At 43.8% G+C, this 17,799-nt stretch overlaps 1 protein-coding gene across 16 annotated transcripts in view; it reads left to right on the forward strand.

The window, feature by feature from the left end:
- Window positions 1–17,799, forward strand: part of ATP7B (ATPase copper transporting beta) — a 111,387-nt gene that overhangs the window by 71,633 nt on the left and 21,955 nt on the right. For 10 of the 16 annotated variants that reach the window (XM_070578781.1, XM_070578782.1, XM_070578779.1 and 7 more), the window contains 7 exons: window positions 7,614–7,690; window positions 9,192–9,366; window positions 10,915–11,148; window positions 11,846–11,937; window positions 16,953–17,080; window positions 17,195–17,349; window positions 17,565–17,699. In XM_070578781.1, coding sequence (XP_070434882.1) covers window positions 7,614–7,690; window positions 9,192–9,366; window positions 10,915–11,148; window positions 11,846–11,937; window positions 16,953–17,080; window positions 17,195–17,349; window positions 17,565–17,699 — 996 coding nt within the window. The remainder of the gene's footprint in view (window positions 1–7,613; window positions 7,691–9,191; window positions 9,367–10,914; window positions 11,149–11,845; window positions 11,938–16,952; window positions 17,081–17,194; window positions 17,350–17,564; window positions 17,700–17,799) is intronic. The other 6 variants (XM_070578783.1, XM_070578785.1, XM_070578780.1 and 3 more) reach the window with 1 other exon arrangement.

Raw genomic sequence — 17,799 nt, forward strand, 5'->3', positions numbered from 1 at the left:
TCATCAGTTGATCGATGGGCACTTGGGTTGCTTCCACATCTTGGCTATTGTGAATAATGCTGCAGTGAACATAGGGGTGCATAAGTCTCCTTGAATTGTTGATTTCAAGCTATTTGGATAAATACCTGGTAGTGGGATAACAGGCTCATATGGTATTTCTACTTTTAATTTTTTGAGAGGTCTACGTACTGTTTTCCATAGTGGCTGCACCAGTTTGCATTCCCACCAGCAGCGTATGAGGGTTCCCTTTTTTCCACAACCTCTCCAACATTTGCTAGTTTTTGTCTTGGTGATTTTGGCCATTTTAATGGGTGTGTGGTGATATCTTAGTGTAGTTTTGATTTGCATTTCCCTAATGATTAGTGATGTTGAACATCTTTTTGTGTGCTTACTAGCCATCTGTATATCTTCTTTGGAGAAACGTCTGTTCATATCCTCTGCCCATTTTTTGATTGAGTTGTTTGTTTTTTTGTTCTTCAGTTGTGTGATTTCTTTATATATTATGGAGATTTACCCCTTGTTGGATATATGATTTGCAAATGTTTTCTCCCAGTTGGTGGGTTGTCTTTTTGTTTTGATCCTGTTTTCCTTTGCCTTGCAGAAGCTCTTTAGTCTGCTGAAGTCCCACTTGTTTATTTTTTCTTTTGTTTCCCTTGTCTGAGAAGACATGGTATTCGAAAACCTCTTTTTAAGGCTGATGTCAAAGAGTGTATTAACTATATTTTCTTCTAGGAGTTTTATGGTTTCAGGTCTTACCTTCAAGTCTTTGATCCATTTTGAATTCATTTTTGTGTATGGTGAAAGATAATGGTCTACTTTCACTCTTTTGCATGTGGCTGTCCAGTTTTCCCAGCACTGTTTATTGAAGAGGCTTTCCTTTCTCCATTGTATGTTTTCGACTCCTTTGTCAAAGATTAGCTGTCCCTAGATGTGTGGTTTTATTTCTGGGCTTTCAATTGTGTTCCATTGATCTGTGTGCCTGTTTTTGTACCAGTACCATGCTGTTTTGATTACTTTAAAATGTAGCTTTGTAGTACATTTTAAAGTCAGGGCTTGTGATGCCTCCAGCTTTGTTCTTTTTTCTCAGGCTTGCTTTAGCTATTTAGGGTCTTTTGTTGCCGCATATGAATTTTAGGATTCTTTGTTCTATTTCTGTGAAGATATCATTGGGATTCTGATTGGGATTGCATTGAATCTATAGATTGCTTTGGGTAGTATGGGCATTTTAACTATGTTTATTCTTCTGATCCATGTGCATGGAATATCTTTCCATTTCGTTATGTCATCATCAATTTCTTTCAGTAGTGTCTTATAGTTTTCATTGTATAGGTCTTTTACCTCCTTGGTTAAATTTATTCCTAGATATTTAATTCTTTTTGTTCTGATTATACATGGGACTGTATTCTGGTGTTCTCTTTCTGTTAGTTCGTTATTAGAGTATGGAAATGCAACTGATTTTTGTAAGTTGATTTTGTACCCTGCAACTTCACTGTAGTTGTTGATTATTTCTAATAGTGTTCGATAGATTCTTTAGGGTTTTCTCTATATAAAATCATGTTGTCTGCAAACAGTGAGAGTTTCACTTCTTCATTTCCTATTTGGATTCCTTTTATTCCTTTTTTCTTGCCTAATTTCTCTCGCTAAAACCTCCAGTACCATGTTGAATAAGAGTGGCAAGAGTGGGCACCCTCTTCTTGTTCCTGTTCTCAGAGGGATGGCTCTCAGTTTTTCCCTGTTGAGTATGATGTTGGCTGTGGGTTTGTCATACACGACCTTTATTATGTTGAGGTATTTTCCTTCTGTACTCATTTTGTTAAGGGTTTTTTTTTTTTTTATCATAAATGGATGTTGGGTCTTGTCAGATGCTTTCTCTGTGTCTATTGAGATGACTGTGTGGTTTTTATTCCTCGTTTTGTTCATGTGGTGTATCACATTGATTGATTTATGGATGTTGAACCATCCCTGTGTCCCTGGTATAAATCCCACTTGATATTTTTGATGTATTGCTATTTTCAGTTTGCCAATATTTTGTTGAGGATTTTTGCATCTATGTTCATCAGTGATATTGGCCTGTAGCTTTCCTTTTTTGTGTTATCCTTGTAAGGCTCTGGTATCAGGGTGATGTTGGCCTTGTAGAATGTGTTAGGAAGTGATCCATCTTCCCCAGTATTTTGGAATAATTTGAGAAAGCTAGGTTGAAAGTTTGGTAGAATTCTCCAGGGAAGCTGTCTGGTCCTGGCCTTTTATTTTTGGGGAGGTTTTCGATTACTGTTTCCATCTCTTTATTTGTGATTGGTCTGTTCGGATTATCTATTTCCTCTTGATTCAGCTTTCGGAGGTTCTAAGAGTGTAGGAATTTATCTATTTCTTCTAGATTGTCCATTTTTTTGGCATATAGTTTTTAATAGTATTCTCTTATAATATTTTCTATTTCTGTGGTATGTGTTGTAATTTCTCCTCTTTCATTTATAATTTTATTTATTTGAGCTTTCTCTCTTTTTTCCTTTGTGAGCCTGGCTAGGAGTTTGTCAATTCTGTTTATCTTCTCAAAGAACCAGGTCTTAGTTTCATTGATCCTTTCTACTGTCTTTTTTGTTTCAATTTCATCTATTTCTGCTCTGATTTTTATTATTTCCCTCCTTCTGCTGACTTTGGGCTTTGTTTGTTCTTCTTTTCCTAATTCTGTTAGGTGTAGTTTGAGATTGCTTATTTGGAATTTTTCCTGTTTGTTAAAGGTGAGCCTGTATTGTGATGAATTTCCCTCCTAGGACTGCTTTTGCTGCATCCCATATGAGTTGGTATCATATGTTTTCATTTTCATTTGTCTCCAGATATTTTATGATTTCTCCTTTAATTTCTTCAATGATTCATTGGTTGTTCAGTAGCATGTTATTTAGTCTCCACATCTTTGTCCCTTTCTCAGCTTTTTCCTTGTAGTTAATGTGTAGTTTCATAGCATATGGTTGGAAAAGATGCTTATTATTTCAATCTTAAATTTATTGAGGCTTGCCTTGTTTCCCAACATATGGTCTATCCTTGAGAATGTTCCCTGTGCACTTGAGAAGAATGTGTATTCTGCTGGTTTTGGATGGAGTGTTCTATATATATCTATTGAATCCATCTGGTCAACTTTTTCACTTAATTCCACTGTCTTTCCTTGTGGACTTCCTGTCTGGATGATCTGTCTATTGATGTGAGTGGGGTGTCGAGGTCCCCTACTATTACTGTGTTGTTGTTGTTAATGTCTCCTTTTATGTTTAATGGTTGCTTTATGTACTTTGGTGTTCCTGTGTTGGGTGCATAGATATTGTACGTGTTTATGTCTTCGTGGAATGCCCCTTTTATCATTATATACTGCCCCTGTTTGTCTCTCTTTAGCTGTTTTGTCTTGAAGTCTACTTTGTGTGATATAAGTATGGCAACACCTGCTTTCTTTTGTTTGCCTTTAGCTTGGAGTATCATCTTGCATCCCTTCACTCTGGGCCTGTGTTTGTTGTTGGAGCTGAGATGTGTTTCTTGGAGGCAGCATATTGTTGAATCTTGTTTTTTAATCCATCCCACTGCTCTGTCTTTTGATTAGAGAATTCAATCTATTTACATTTAGAGTCATTATTGATTTATGAGTGCTTAATGCTGCCATTTTATCGCTCGTTTTCTGGTTCTCCTGCGTTATTTTGTTTCTCGTCCCGTATTTTCAAACTACCAACTCAGTTGGGTGGTTTTCTATGCTGGTTTTCATAGTTTTCTCCTTATTTATTATTTGTGTCTCTGTTCTACTTATTTGTTTAGTGGTTACCATGAGGTTTGTATGAAAAATCTCATAGATGAGATAGTCCATTTTCTGATAACCTCTTATTTCCTTAGACTAAGTGGATTCCATCCCTTTCCTCTTCCCTTTCTAAGTTGTTTTTGTCACATCTTATTCTATCTTGTGTTGTGAGTTTGTGTTTAAAATGACAAGATCATATTTATTTTTGGTGTTTTCCTTCCCTTTATCTTTTTTTTTCTTTCTACTTTTTCTCCCCAAACCCCCCAGTACATAGTTGTATATTTTAGTTGTGGGTCCTTCTAGTTGTGGCACGTGGGACACTGCCTCAATGTGGGCTGATGAGTGGTGTCATGTCTGTGCCCAGGATCTGAACCAGCGAAACCCTGGCCTGCTGCAGCAGAGCACTCAAACTTAACCACTCGGCCACGGGGCCGGCCCCTCCTCCCCTTTATGTTTAATGTTATAATTGAATGTTTGCTAACGTGTTCTTATGGATAGCTTCAATTTTCTAATTTTGTCTACCTATTTATCTCCTTAATCGGGGCTTTGTTACCCCTTTCTTCTTTGTTTTTCAGGTATGAGGGCCTTCTTGGGGATTTCTTGCTGCAGGAATGGTTCTTATGGTGATGAACTCCCTTAGTTTTTGTTTATCTGGGAAAGTTTTTGTTTCTCCATCATGTCTGAAGGATATTTTCGCTGGATAGAGTATTTTTGGCTGAAAGTTTTTGTCTTTCAGAGATTTGAGTATGTCATTCCAGTCTTTCCTAGCCTGTAAGTTTCTGCTGAGAAACCTGCTGAAAGGCTGATAGGGGTTCCTCTGTAAGTTATTTTCTTTTGCCTTGCTGCCCTTGGTATCTTTGTCGTTGACTTTTGCCAGCTTCACTACTATATGCCTTGTAGTTGATCTTTTACACTGATATAGTTAGGAGATCTAATGACTTCTTTCACTTGCATTTCCAGCCCTTTCCCCATACTTGGGAAGTTCTCCGCTATTATTTCTTTGAACAGGCTTTCTGCTCCATTCTCCTCTTCTCCCTCTGGAATATCTGTTCTCCTTATGTTGCATTTCCTAATTGAGTCAGATATTTCTTAGAGAATTTCTTCATTTCTTTTTCATCTTAGTTCTTCCTCTTCCTCCATGTGAAGCATTTCTCTATTTCTCTCCTCCATGTTGCTGATTCACTCCTCCATAATATCAGCTCTCTTGTTCAGGGAATCCATATTCTTCTTTATCTCATCCATTGTTTTTCATTTGCAATATTTCTGATTGGTTCTTCTTTATAGTTTCAATCTCTTTTGTGAAGTAGCTCCTGAATTCATTGAACTGTCTATCTGCATTTTTATGTAACCCTTTGAGCTTTTTATGATGGCTATTTTGAATTCTCTCTCATTTAGATTGTAGCTTTGTGTGCCTTCAGGATTGATTTCTGGGTACTTGTCATTTTCCTTCTGGGCAGGAGATGTAATATATTTTTTCATATTGCTAGATGGCGTGGATTTGTGCTTCTGCCCTGTGGTAGTATTTGATCACCACTTCCACCTGCCAGTGGGTGAGGGTCAAGAGCTGTATATTTTGAGCCTGCCACAATCTGCAGCTCAGTTCCCAGCTGCTCAATGAGGGTATCAGGCAGAGGGGAGGAGAGCTTTCTTTCTCCTTCATGTTCTTGGGGGCTTCTTGCTTTGCCCTTGCTATCTGCTCTCCTGGGGTCTTAGCTTGATGAAGACACCCCCTCGATAGCTAATCACCTCTCTGTGGGGCTTTCGCCTGGGCTGTGAGGGACCTCAGGGAGCCTTCTTGCGAAGGGCTGCCCCCTCCCCCTTTCCTCTCGAAGCTGCGCACAGTCCCTGGGTTGCTGCCCTTCGCAAGGGAGAGATTTCTCTTACCTCGTTCCACTTCCTCGGGGGGGCTCCAGCACTTCCACCTTCCGACATGTGGCTGTGTGGGCCTTTCAGTCGTCTTTTGTGTTGTGTGGACGTCCTCTGTTTGAATATGAATGTCCTTGTCATTGTATCTTAGAGGAGAGAGTTTACAGGGAGAGCTCACTCTGCCACGATGCTGACGTCACTCCCCATTGTAATTTTTACGTATTATTTGTCTGTGCCAAGTATCTGTGGACCAAAGGAATGTTGGTATTGGGAAGAAGTTTACTGTGTTTCACCACTATGCTAGACCTGCTTTATAGCGAAGAGTTTAGTAATTTCTCCTTTGGAAAATCAATTAGAATAGTTTTCCTGCACTCCTTACCTCTATCCCCTCCCTCAGTTTGTCCAGAGACATTCTATTTCCTTATTAAGGTCTATGTTATTCCACTCTGTAAGAGGGTGAGCATTAGTGGTGATCTGAATGGGTTAAGACAGTCAAAACTGAACAGGATTGTCATAACAATCAGTTGTAAGGATAAATGAAGTTTAGCAGGAACTACTACCTATGAAATTGTTTATGAAATGAAACATCTCGTAGCAAGCTTAATGTTGTTTCTAGTTTTCTCTTCATCGTGTGTGTGTGAGTGTGTGTGTGTGTTTTAAGAGAGATGTTGTCTGTTGCATGGCCTAGCAGAGCTCTTTGACATGCAAACAATACTGCTGCTGCTGATAGAATGCCTCAATCTTAGAGGCAGACAACGCAGCTTCTTTATCAGATGAGGAAGGATCCCCAGAGAGGTTAATTGACTGTTCACTGGTCCCCAGTTAAAGGTTGCAGAACGGCCACTCGAACTCAGATCTGACAGTTCTGAGCTTAGCATCCTTTTATTTCTACGACACCACAAATCTTACGGGGCAGTAGTGATATGCATTGATGAGGCTAAGAAGCCAGACTGATGCCCTAATGGTAGGGAGAGTCCCAGGTGGTACTTCAAACGCGTCTCAGTTACCCTTCTTGTTTCTGATGCCCTTGCTGGCCTTCCCTAGCTCTCCATGCTCTTCATCCTTATTTGACGACTGCTACCAATGTCTAGCCTCCATTCCTGCATGTCTGGGGCCTCTTTTCCCTTATTAATTAGGCTGATAATGGTTGTAAAAGGATTTGTCTTTAGACAGTTTTAGATGCCCTTTCTCCAATCATAACTTTTAATTTCTGTGAAAATTCCCAACATCGGAATTCTGGGGTCCCTCTTTATATTGTGCTGGCAGACAGGACATTTCCTGGCTGCTTTTCCTCTGTAATTTCATAAAGGGTATCAGAGATTTAGTGATGAGATCAAATAAGGCAGAGAGGGCTAAGGAGTGAGGCAGGAAAGGAAATGCTTCAGTTAATCTCCCAGAACAACCCACAATTGAGGCACATTCTCTCTGGCCTTACTGGAGGCCCCAGCTTGCAGAATAGAAGGAGCCAAGGTCTGCTCAGTGGGAAGAGGCCTGGGCTGGGAACCTGGAGACCTGAGTCCTGGCTCTAGCTCTTCCAGTAACCTTGTGGCTTTGGGCAGTGAATGTAATCTCTCTGACCTTCACGTTCCTCATGCAGAGGATGAAACCGTCTGACCACTGGATAATTGGTATCCGTAACTCAGAAATTCTGAGTTTATAACTCAACATTGATCAGCTTTGGGGCCTATGAAGTTATCTCCAGAACCTGCTGCCTTTGCCGACAGAAGGAACAGGACTCACCATTTGAAGCCATCCCCTTGGGGGTGATACAGTCTCTAAGTATGGATGGTGCTGAACCTCTGAGACGGTTGTAGGGTGATTTGTGTAAAGAAATCACGAGCAGAGAAACCAATACTGTCTAAGGAGGCTATTTCAGATTGACTTTCTAGTTTCAAAAGATGTAAAATGCTTTCCACCAATGTGTGTTTAACCAAGTGCCTTCCTCCTTGTTTCCCACCCCTCTCTTTTTAATAACAAGGAAATGGGCTTTCATGCTTCTCCGGCCCAGAGAAACCCCAACGCTCATCACCTGGACCACAAGGCGGAAATAAAGCAGTAGGTAGAATAGAAAGATAAACTGAAGCTCTTGTCTAAGTGTCTTTCTGCCTGGGCCCCATTCTGCCACCCTGTGCTTCCCACCAGGCCTTCCACCTGGATCAGTTTCTTTACCTTTGTAATGTGAACCCTCTAAAACAGTTGCAGCCAATAGAACTTTCTGCACTGCCTAGTGTGGTAGCCACTAGCTGCTGAGCACTTGAAATGCAGCTGCTGTGACTGGGGAACTGAATTTTTAATTTCATTTAATTTAAACGAATTTAAATAACCTCCTATGGCTGGTGGCTAACAGATTGGAGCACCCTTAGGTTGGGAAGAAGAGCATGTGGACTTTTTCTCTGATAATATTTTAAGACTTTATTTCAATGGGTTCTAGAACTAGGGTCCCAGGATAGGAATCATGGCCAAGTGGAAAGAAAATGGCCCAGGAAGCAGGAGACCTGGGTTCATTCATTGTTGCACATGTTGCCTTATTCATTCAACAAACACTAGGCTGCTGTTTTATGCAGGGCACTGTGCCAGGTGCTGGGGATGCGCAGAATGTCATCCCTCCCTTAGAGGGGCCCTTACTCTGGCTGGGAAACAGTGGATGAGCAGTGATTCAGGTGGGGTCTGGGAGGTCTGGGAAGCTGACAAGCAGGGGACACATGATCTGAAACTCAGAAGGAGTGGAAGCTTGTCAGGCTGAGGGTGTGGGAGTAAGGGTGGGAATGAGGGTCTTCTGGGGCGCAGAGGCAGGGGGCCTTCAGGGCTTCGTGTCGTCTGCTCGGGTTGGCGTGCCTGGAGCACAGGGACTGGCAGGAGAGGCATCTGTAAACCTAGAGAGGGGCGGTTTCTCAGGACCTTGGGCTGCAGCCCAACAAGATGCGGCTTCAGTCGCACAGGCCAGTGGTTTCAGACTGTGGTTAAGATGCGTTAGAGCTTCCACAGCCACTTGGTTGGAATTTCATGGATGCTTACGCTAACGTGAGACTGCAGCTGTCACCCATGAGCCTGGATTTCAAACTTTGGTGTTCATCGAGACAGCTTAACTCTTCTCACTGACTCTATTTTAAGTTAAAGATTGAATGTATAATTAAGTTTATACTAATAAAATATTGCTTTTGTCAGTGTTTTCTTGGGAGTCTGTATAAGACTGCATTTTGAAAAAAGAGCTGTAGGCAGCCATAGACTGAGATGTTAAACCTCTTTGGGGCTGGATTCCTAGCTTCTGGGCCTCAGCTCCCTCACCTATGGGTTGGAGGGAACACGTCAGCCAGGGGCAGGCAGGGGCTGGGTCTCCACATCTCTGTCACATCCTTGTAGCAATGATTAAACCTCTAGATGTTCCCTCAGATGGCTGGTGTCAGGGAGAGAGTCTTACTTTCATTTAAGCCCTTGGTGGTCTGTCCCAGACATGTGACAAAGGCAAGTCTTTGTACTGAGTCCTCAGGAGGGGACCAGCCATAATCCAAGTGACAGGCGGTACCTAATATGTCAATGTTGCTGTGTTGCTTTCCAGGTGGAAGAAGTCTTTCCTGTGCAGCCTGGTGTTTGGCATCCCTGTTATGGGTTTAATGATCTATATGATGATACCCAGCAACGAGCCCCACGAGTCTATGTTCCTGAACCACAACATCATTCCAGGACTGTCCATTCTAAATCTCGTCTTCTTTATCTTGTGTACCCTTGTCCAGGTGTGTATCAGAAAGAGGAGCAGCCCTCTGCCCCCATGCCTGTGTGTGGCCAGCGGATGCTCTGCCTCTTACGTCGGGCACGGCCCCTCAGCTTGCTTTAAGCAGTCCTTTATTGCAGCTCTCCTGACCCACTCCAGCCAGTGGCTGCTTTTTTTCTGTGTTATGACTACATTGGGTGGGGGGTGTCCTCTATAACCTAGGGACCTAAAAGGGACCTGGTTTCACTGTCAGTTTCACAGCTGATTGCAGGTGATCGAACTCTCCCTGGAATAGTAACCCCTGTGCTGCGAGGATTGGTGAACGAGTTCGTCTCCAATTTACTTGTTGTTTAGCTTAATTTTCCTTTGTTAAAATCAGCAGCTGGACCACCCTGCAGCTCATGCTTCTCTTTAACTTCCTATTTTAAATGGCAGGAATGTGGTCCTGAGGAAGTTAAAATTTAAAAGAGACAGGCCTCATGGAATTTCCACTCTGGGCATGATACTAACAAACGAGCTGTTTCTGGTGGGAAGTGTGCCCTCCATATATTTTGGAATATAAAATTAAACTCCTGACTTAATATTAGAATGTTTAGGACTGCTTAGGGGCAAGTATCTGTAGGCTGAAATTGGTTTTTTCTGTGTTTTCTTTTTAACTATAAATGCACATTTTTTGTAAACAATTCAAGCCATACTGAAGTCTAAGAAGAAAAGAGAAAGATGTTTCACTAACCGCACCCTGCCTGCAGCCCAATCCCCTTCTCCAGGGTGACTTTGGTATTATTACTAGTCAGGCATGTATCTTTCCAGACCTTCATCTATCTAGAGAAAATACACATTTACGTGTGTGTGTGTGTGTGTGTGTGTGTGTGTGTACATGTCCACATAAGGCAGACGCAGACTTTTTTTTTTTTTTAAAGATTTTATTTTTTCCTTTTTCTCCCCAAAGCCCCCTGGTACACAGTTGTATATTCTTCGTTGTGGGTCCTTCTAGTTGTGGCATGTGGGACGCTGCCTCAGCGTGGCTCGACGAGCAGTGCCATGTCCACACCCAGGATTCAAACCAACGAAACACTGGGGCGCCTGCAGCGGAGCGTGTGAACTTAACCACTCGGCCACGGGGCCAGCCCCCACAGACTTTTTTTTTAACTGAAATGGGATCGTACTGGATGTACTGGTTTATCACTGGCTTTTTTGCTTAACCATTGCTATGGACATCGTTCCCACCAGCGGTTTATAGATCCAGCACGTCCTCCTTAGGGCCTGCCTAGCACTGCCCACAGTATAAATGAAGCATGATCTATTTCACCATTTTCCTACTGATGGACATTTAGGTGGTTTGCTCTGGGTTTTAAAGGTCTCCCATGCCCTCGATCATCCATTTCTCTGGCCAGTGGTCTTTGGAATCAGGAAATATACTCCATAAATATCAATGACAGAGGAAAAAGTAATGTCAAATTGTGGGTGGACCTAGAGTGTTTGCGATCCTGGGGGCTTCTGGGGCCCTGGTTGCCCCCTGAACTCTGCCCCCTGCTTGTCGCAGCTGTCACTCTCCCCTCCTGTCTTTCAGTTCCTCGGTGGGTGGTACTTCTATGTTCAGGCCTACAAATCTCTGAGGCACAGGGCGGCCAACATGGACGTGCTCATCGTGCTGGCCACAAGCATTGCCTATGTCTACTCCCTCTCCATCCTGGTGGTGGCCATTGCCGAGAAGGCTGAGAGGAGCCCTGTGACGTTCTTCGACACGCCCCCCATGCTCTTCGTGTTCATTGCCCTGGGGCGGTGGCTGGAACACGTGGCAAAGGTAATTATAGTTGCAGGGTAAAAAAAGAGCCGTTTCTTCAGTAATACAAACCTTAATTCATCCAAACACCGTGTTTAGAATTACTAATTATACACAATCTACAGAAAGACTTAAAGAAATGTGAAACCTATATATAATTAAGTGCTCTGATCACTAATCTCCAAATTGGTTGCTACTTCTGAAATCCCAGCTAATCTGGTTAATTATTAAAACCTTTGTTCAGGTGCCTCGTGTTACGGAAAGAACCTTCGATTTCAGGTCAGAGCTCACGCCGTCTCTTAGTACATAACTGACTGTATACCTTATTGGTCTAGAAATCTATATTTCCACGCTAAGGTCATGCCATTTTTAACACCGTGCATTGTGCTTGGCATTTTAATGTGTTCTATAAAAGACTGGGACTCAGGCCCTAAAAGAAAACAGTCAGTGGGCAGATTGATATTGTTTTTCAGTCTGAAATGTAATTCATGGAGCTTAGAGGCGTTGTACCTTCCATGTGGTGATGACATGGCTGTGTGTCAATGGGCTGTGAGTAACACCCATCCTGGGAGAGCCTTTTGGCGTGTGGTGTGGCTGGGTTGAGGGGGCAGCCTTTTTCTGCAGGGGTTCTCTTTAACACCAGCCTTGTGGGTATCGGTCTGGGCTTGCACAGGTCAGCTTATTATAGCTCTTGTTTTACGTTCTGGTTATTTCTTAGAGCAAAACCTCAGAAGCCCTTGCAAAACTCATGTCTCTCCAAGCCACAGAAGCCACCGTCGTGACCCTTGGCCAGGACAATTTAATCATCAGGTGGGTTATCTTCAAGAAGTCTTTGATCAGTTTATATCAATCTGTGTAATACGCATTGAACACCCATTGTGTACGTGCCATTACACCAGACTGGTGAGGGCAGGCAAGGACATTTACAGTGAGGTCCATCCTCTCCATCCAGTTAAGTAGACAAGGCATTTACTGAAAGATAGGCAAGAGTTCAAGGTGGTATGTATGTGCCAAATGACAAATGAGAGGTATAGACGGTTAGTATTCCTGGAATTAGGAGAGGAAGGCTAGTGGTGGTCAAGGAAAGCTTCACAGGGAACATGAAATTGAGAGCTGGACCTTCCTTGCAAGATTGGGAGGATTCAGACAGGCTGAGAGATAAGGGCCTCAACTTGCCAAAAAATAAAAATGGGACTAGTATTGTTCTTCTTCATAAAATTGGCATATATTAAAAACAATAATAATTGTTATTATTGCTAGAACTTACATAGCATTTACTGTTTGCCAGACACAATTCTAATCTCTTGGTATTTAACAACAACAACAAAAACTTTGAGGAAGGGACTGTTATTACCCTTATTTTACAGATGAGGAAACCGAGTTTCAGAGAGGCTAAGCAACTGGCCCAAGGTCACACAGGTATTAAGTAGTGGAACTGAGATAGAACCCAAGCTCTTGGTTCCAGAGTCCATGTTCTTTCACATACTGACTCTTAAAGGGTATTTAATAATATGGACATTTTTTACAAATTAAGGCATCTATATTTCCCTGGTCAGCCTCTTTTTCATATTCTAGGCAATGGTTATTTCAGGCCTTATTCCTGAAATTTCTCTCTGGCCCCACCACTTTCTCCTTTAGCCTGTGATCTCACATCTGACTGCTGAAAATAGAAGCAGTCAAGTGGGAAAACCATCCATTTCCTGTCACTCAGCTAGGAAGCTAGGCTTCCTCACTGCACCCTCCCTCCGTCCCGCCCTGGTGGGAGAAGAGGCGGCCCTCCCCTTGGGCCTCTGCTCAGAAACTCCCTCTGACCATCTCCTGTTGCTCTTCAGTGTGTTTGTCTTGGCTGATTCTTGCCATCCAGGGTGACGTATATTCCAAACTCTCCCATTGTTGGAACAGCTGCCCCGGGCCGGCCCCCTGGCCGAGTGGTTGAGTTCCGGGGCTCTGCTTTGGCAGCCCAGGGTTTCACCTGTTTGGATCCTGGGCAAAGACATGGCAGCGCTCGTCAGGCCATGCTGAGGAGGTGTCCCACATAGCACCACCAGAGGGACGTACAACTAGAAAAACAACCATGTACTGGGGGACTTTGGGGAGAAGAAGAAGAAGAAAAAAAAATTGGCAACAGATGTTAGCCCAGGTGCCAGTCTTTAAAGAAAAAAAAAACCCAGCTGTCCTATGCCCAGCTCCCACTGTGCACTTGCCCGTCCATCACACTGTGCCAGTGCCAGGTCACTAGATGTGTCCTCCAAGAGACTGGGGCCTCTGAGGGCTGGGACGGGCCCCTTGCTTCTCAGCGGGACACTCAGCAAGCCCTTGTTGAGTACGTGAACCCGTGAGTGAGTGAGAGTGAATGAGGCACAGGCTGACTGCAGCCCAGCAGCAGTGGGGGTTGCCTGGATGCTGGCTTTTGAGTCATAATCAGAATTATGGCAATGATAGCTGAGATTTGAGAACTTACTGGGTACCAGGTACACTACTCAGCAGTTTGCATAAATTATCTAGTTTACCCTTGATAGCTACCCTGTGAGGTAGGTGCTATCGTGATCCCCGATCTCCCTAGGAAGAATCTAAAGTTCAGTGAGGTGAAGTAACTTAGCTAAAGTCCATGACAGGTGAGTGGCAGAGCTGGGACTGGGGCCCTGGAGACACAGAGCCACCCCCTCTCACCCACTGCACTGTCTCCCAGACAGGAGGGCCCCGTGTGACAAAGCAATTGGCACTGTGGGCTTCCCCGTGCACTTGACTGCTTCAGTGGCCCTAAACTAGTTATACGCCTCGGCTGCTTTTTTCTTTTTTTAAAGATTTTATTTTTTCCTTTTTCTCCCCAAAGCCCCCCGTGACCGCAGCCCCATGGTGCTTGCTATACAGAGGCCAGTCAGTAGTGACAGCATCCAGTGGGTGACAGTGGAAGTCACCAGCTTTCCCTGGGCACACACTGTATGTCAGGCACTGTGCTAAGCAGTGCATACGCACCATCTCAGTGAATCCTGGGAAAAGTCACCATGGTGGAAGGGCGGACACTGTGGCTTTGACTTGCATCACACCACTGCCCTGTCACTCTCTCCAGCACCCTGATGAGGACTTTGTCTCAGTTGAGGCCGAGTCTGTGTCCTGGCCCTGGCCCTTGGCTGTGTCCCTGGCACCTGGGGCTCACGGGGCACTCGGGTGGGCTCAGGAAGGCTGCATCTGCTCAGGCGGCCGCATTGACCACACAGGCGGAGCGTGTGCACAGCTGCGCAGGGGGTGGCATGGTGGCCGGAGCAGGGCCTGTGCATGCGGCGGGCCATTGAGTCCTCACTGCACAGAGGACACTCCTGAACACATTTTTAAGTAGAAAATGTTGATGTAAATATGTCATATCTCTGTCTGCACATGCTGGTTCCTAAGTTTTATACATTTATACATAGCAATGTGGATGTTCAGTTCTGTGCCTTTCTAAAAAATCTTCAGGCTTTTGCTCAAATAGGGGTGACTATCACTCGCCTCGTGTGGTTTTGGGAGGATTCAGTGAGATAAAACGTAAAAATCTAGCAGAGTTCCTGTACTCAGTAAATGTCTGTTTTTCCTTCTCGTGTCAATAGGGTGACTTTTTGACCCTTCCTCTCTGTGATAGTTTAAATGCAGTCTTCGTGGAATGAGAGGAACATATAAAATAAGCTCAAGCCCTGCGTGTCGTACACACCTGCTTTTCTCACTTTTTCACTGCTTGTTCATGAGCCAGTGTTACATATACAGTTAAGTATGTTTGGCCCACGTGATGCTTTTACAGTGATGCTGTCAGAGCCGGCTGTGGTTCCCCGGAGCCCCTTCTGGCTTTCTCACTCTGTTTCTGCCCTGCGCTCCTCCCTGCCCGCCATCTTTCTGTCTCTCTGCGGGACCATTCCCACCAGCATACAATTCACACGTACGTACAGTTCACAATTTCATCTTAATCCACTCCCTCTTCTACTGCTCTGTTTTTCTCTCTCCTTGCACAGCAAAACTTCTTTTAAAAGTTGTCCTTAGCTGCTGTCTTTGTATCCTCATTTCACATTCTCTCCTCCTTGCATTCCAGCTGAGCTTCTGCCTCCACCAATTTCTAAAGTCGCTTTTGCCAAAGACATCAAATAATTTCCATGTACCCAATTCCAACTGTTTGTTTTTTGTTTTTTGGGTTTTTTTTGGTGAGGAAGAAGATTAACATCTGTTGCCAGGCTTCCTTTTTTTTTTTGTTTTTTGGTTGAGGAAGATTTGCCCTGAGCCAACATCCGTGCCAATCTTCCTCTATTTTGTATGTGGGTCGCCACCACAGCATGGCTGATGAGTGATGTAGGTCCACGCCCAGGAACTGAACCTGTGAACCTCTGCCACCAAATTGGGGTGTGCCGGACTTAACCACTATGCCACCAGGCCGGCCGTACTGTTGATTTTTTTAATCCTCATTTCAACCTCTCACCAGCATTTTTACCCTTTAATGTCCCTTTACATTTTTTTTCTTTTTTATTAAAGTATAACTTACATTCACAGAAGTACACAAATCCTGAGTGTAGTGTGTGATGAATTTTACATAGACTTGCATCTGTGTGACTACACCTGCAGTTTTTGACATCATTGGACAGGCACTCCCTCCTTCGGATCCTCACTCTCTCTCCTTTTCCTCCTACGTCACTGGCTGCCCCTCTGCATTCTCCCTAGCTGGCCATTCAGCTCCTGCTTAGCTTCCAAATGTTGGCACATCCCGGGACTTAGTTCTAGGACTCTCTTTTCCAGTTACGCTGCTACATAAGCTCATACCATTTCAAGATTTAAATACGTCTATATTTTGTCAGTTCCTAGATTTGTACCTCTAGGTCGGACCTCTTCTCTCAGCTCAAATGATATTGTTGACTCCCTTATTTGACATTTCTATGTGGAAGTCTATAGGCATCTCTTCCGCCTCCCTCCCTCAGCTGCTTCTCCATGTTGTCTCCACTCATTAAATTATTTCTCATCCAGCTGGTTGCTCAAACTGAAAACTGAGAGCTCAAATTGGATTCTTTTCTTCTGCATTCAGTGCATCTGTGCATCTTGTTGATGTGTCCCCAGAAATATCCCAGGTATTTCTTCTCTCCGTCTCCCACCCACACCTTTGCGGTCTTTTGTTTGGGCTGCTGCAACAGCCTAACTCTTCTCAGCTACTATTGCAGCCCGTACAGTCTGTTCTTATGCAGCAGCCAGAGAGAGGACTTGAAAGTGTGAATCTGATTGTCATTTTCCCACTAAAAACCTTGCGTCCAAAGCCCATACTCTGTAAGACTCAACATGATCTGGACTCTGCATGCTTCACTGACTTACCCCATCTTCCTGTTTCTCAAAGACACCCTTCCTGCCTGCCTTAGGACCTTTGCATTAGCTGTTTTTTCTCCCTTGAATTTCCTTTCCCCCCTATGTTGGCCCCTCTTGTCATCCACATCTCAGCTCAAAGGTCATCTTCCAAGTGAGGCCTTCTCAATTCTCTCCTCCTCCTCTCCCAATTAAAGGAGCCCTCCAGTCACATTGTTTTCATCACAGCACTTACGATCTTGTTTGTTTTCTGTTTCCTCCACAGAATTGGTGTTCATCATGAGGGTAGGGACTTTGCTGTCCTGTTCACAGCTATATTCCCTGGGCCTCATATAGTGCCTGGCACTTAGTAGCTGCACAATAAATATTGACTTAATCTGAAAACGACAGATAAAATGAATACTGCTGCTTGATGTAAAGCAAGTATAGTGTAACCAGTCCAACAGTTTGTCCAGAACTCAACCTGGAGGGTGAGCTCCTGTGAGTTGCCATGTGTGTGACTTGAGTGACATTTGTTGCAGAGAGGAGCAAGTGCCCATGGAGCTGGTGCAGCGGGGTGATGTCATCAAGGTTGTCCCTGGGGGAAAGTTCCCAGTGGATGGGAAAGTCCTGGAAGGCAATACAATGGCTGACGAGTCCCTCATCACAGGTTAGGTGACTTGTTTCACATTCCCTTCGGGTGGGTATCAGCACAGTTGCCAGGTTACGTGACTGCTGAATGGGGCTTAGTACGTGATGGTTGGTCTCTCTTCTCCACTTCTAGGAGAAGCCATGCCAGTCACTAAGAAACCCGGAAGCATAGTGATTGCCGGATCGATAAATGCACATGGCTCTGTCCTCGTTACTGCCACCCATGTGGGCAACGACACCACTTTGGCTCAGATTGTGAAATTGGTGGAAGAGGCTCAGATGTCAAAGGTAATGAAGACATTTAAAAAACAATATAACTCTGCTTCTTCGTTTTAGAAATTATTCCAAGAGTTCTGTAGAATCATGCAGATTTATTGAGTAGAGATTGATTAGTAAACATAGTTAATGGGCGAGCTAAGAATCCCAGGCCCTGTCCATGCTTGCGCTCTTTTCTTTCTTTACAGATTGTAACTTCTCATGGTCTTTGTGTTTTATTTTCATAGGCACCCATTCAGCAACTGGCTGACCGGTTTAGTGGATATTTTGTGCCATTTATCATCATCATTTCCACTTTGACGTTGGTGGTATGGATTATAATCGGTTTTATCGATTTTGGTATTGTTCAGAAATACTTTCGTGTAAGTTGAATGCTTTGGGCAGGATGGTTGTTGGGTTTTAAGTAATCTATTGCCCTTAATCCTGTTCTCTCATGCCTTAGAGTCATTGGGCTTTAATTAC

This window comes from Equus przewalskii, chromosome 16 (genome assembly GCF_037783145.1).
Source record: "Equus przewalskii isolate Varuska chromosome 16, EquPr2, whole genome shotgun sequence".
Lineage (NCBI taxonomy): Eukaryota > Metazoa > Chordata > Mammalia > Perissodactyla > Equidae > Equus > Equus przewalskii.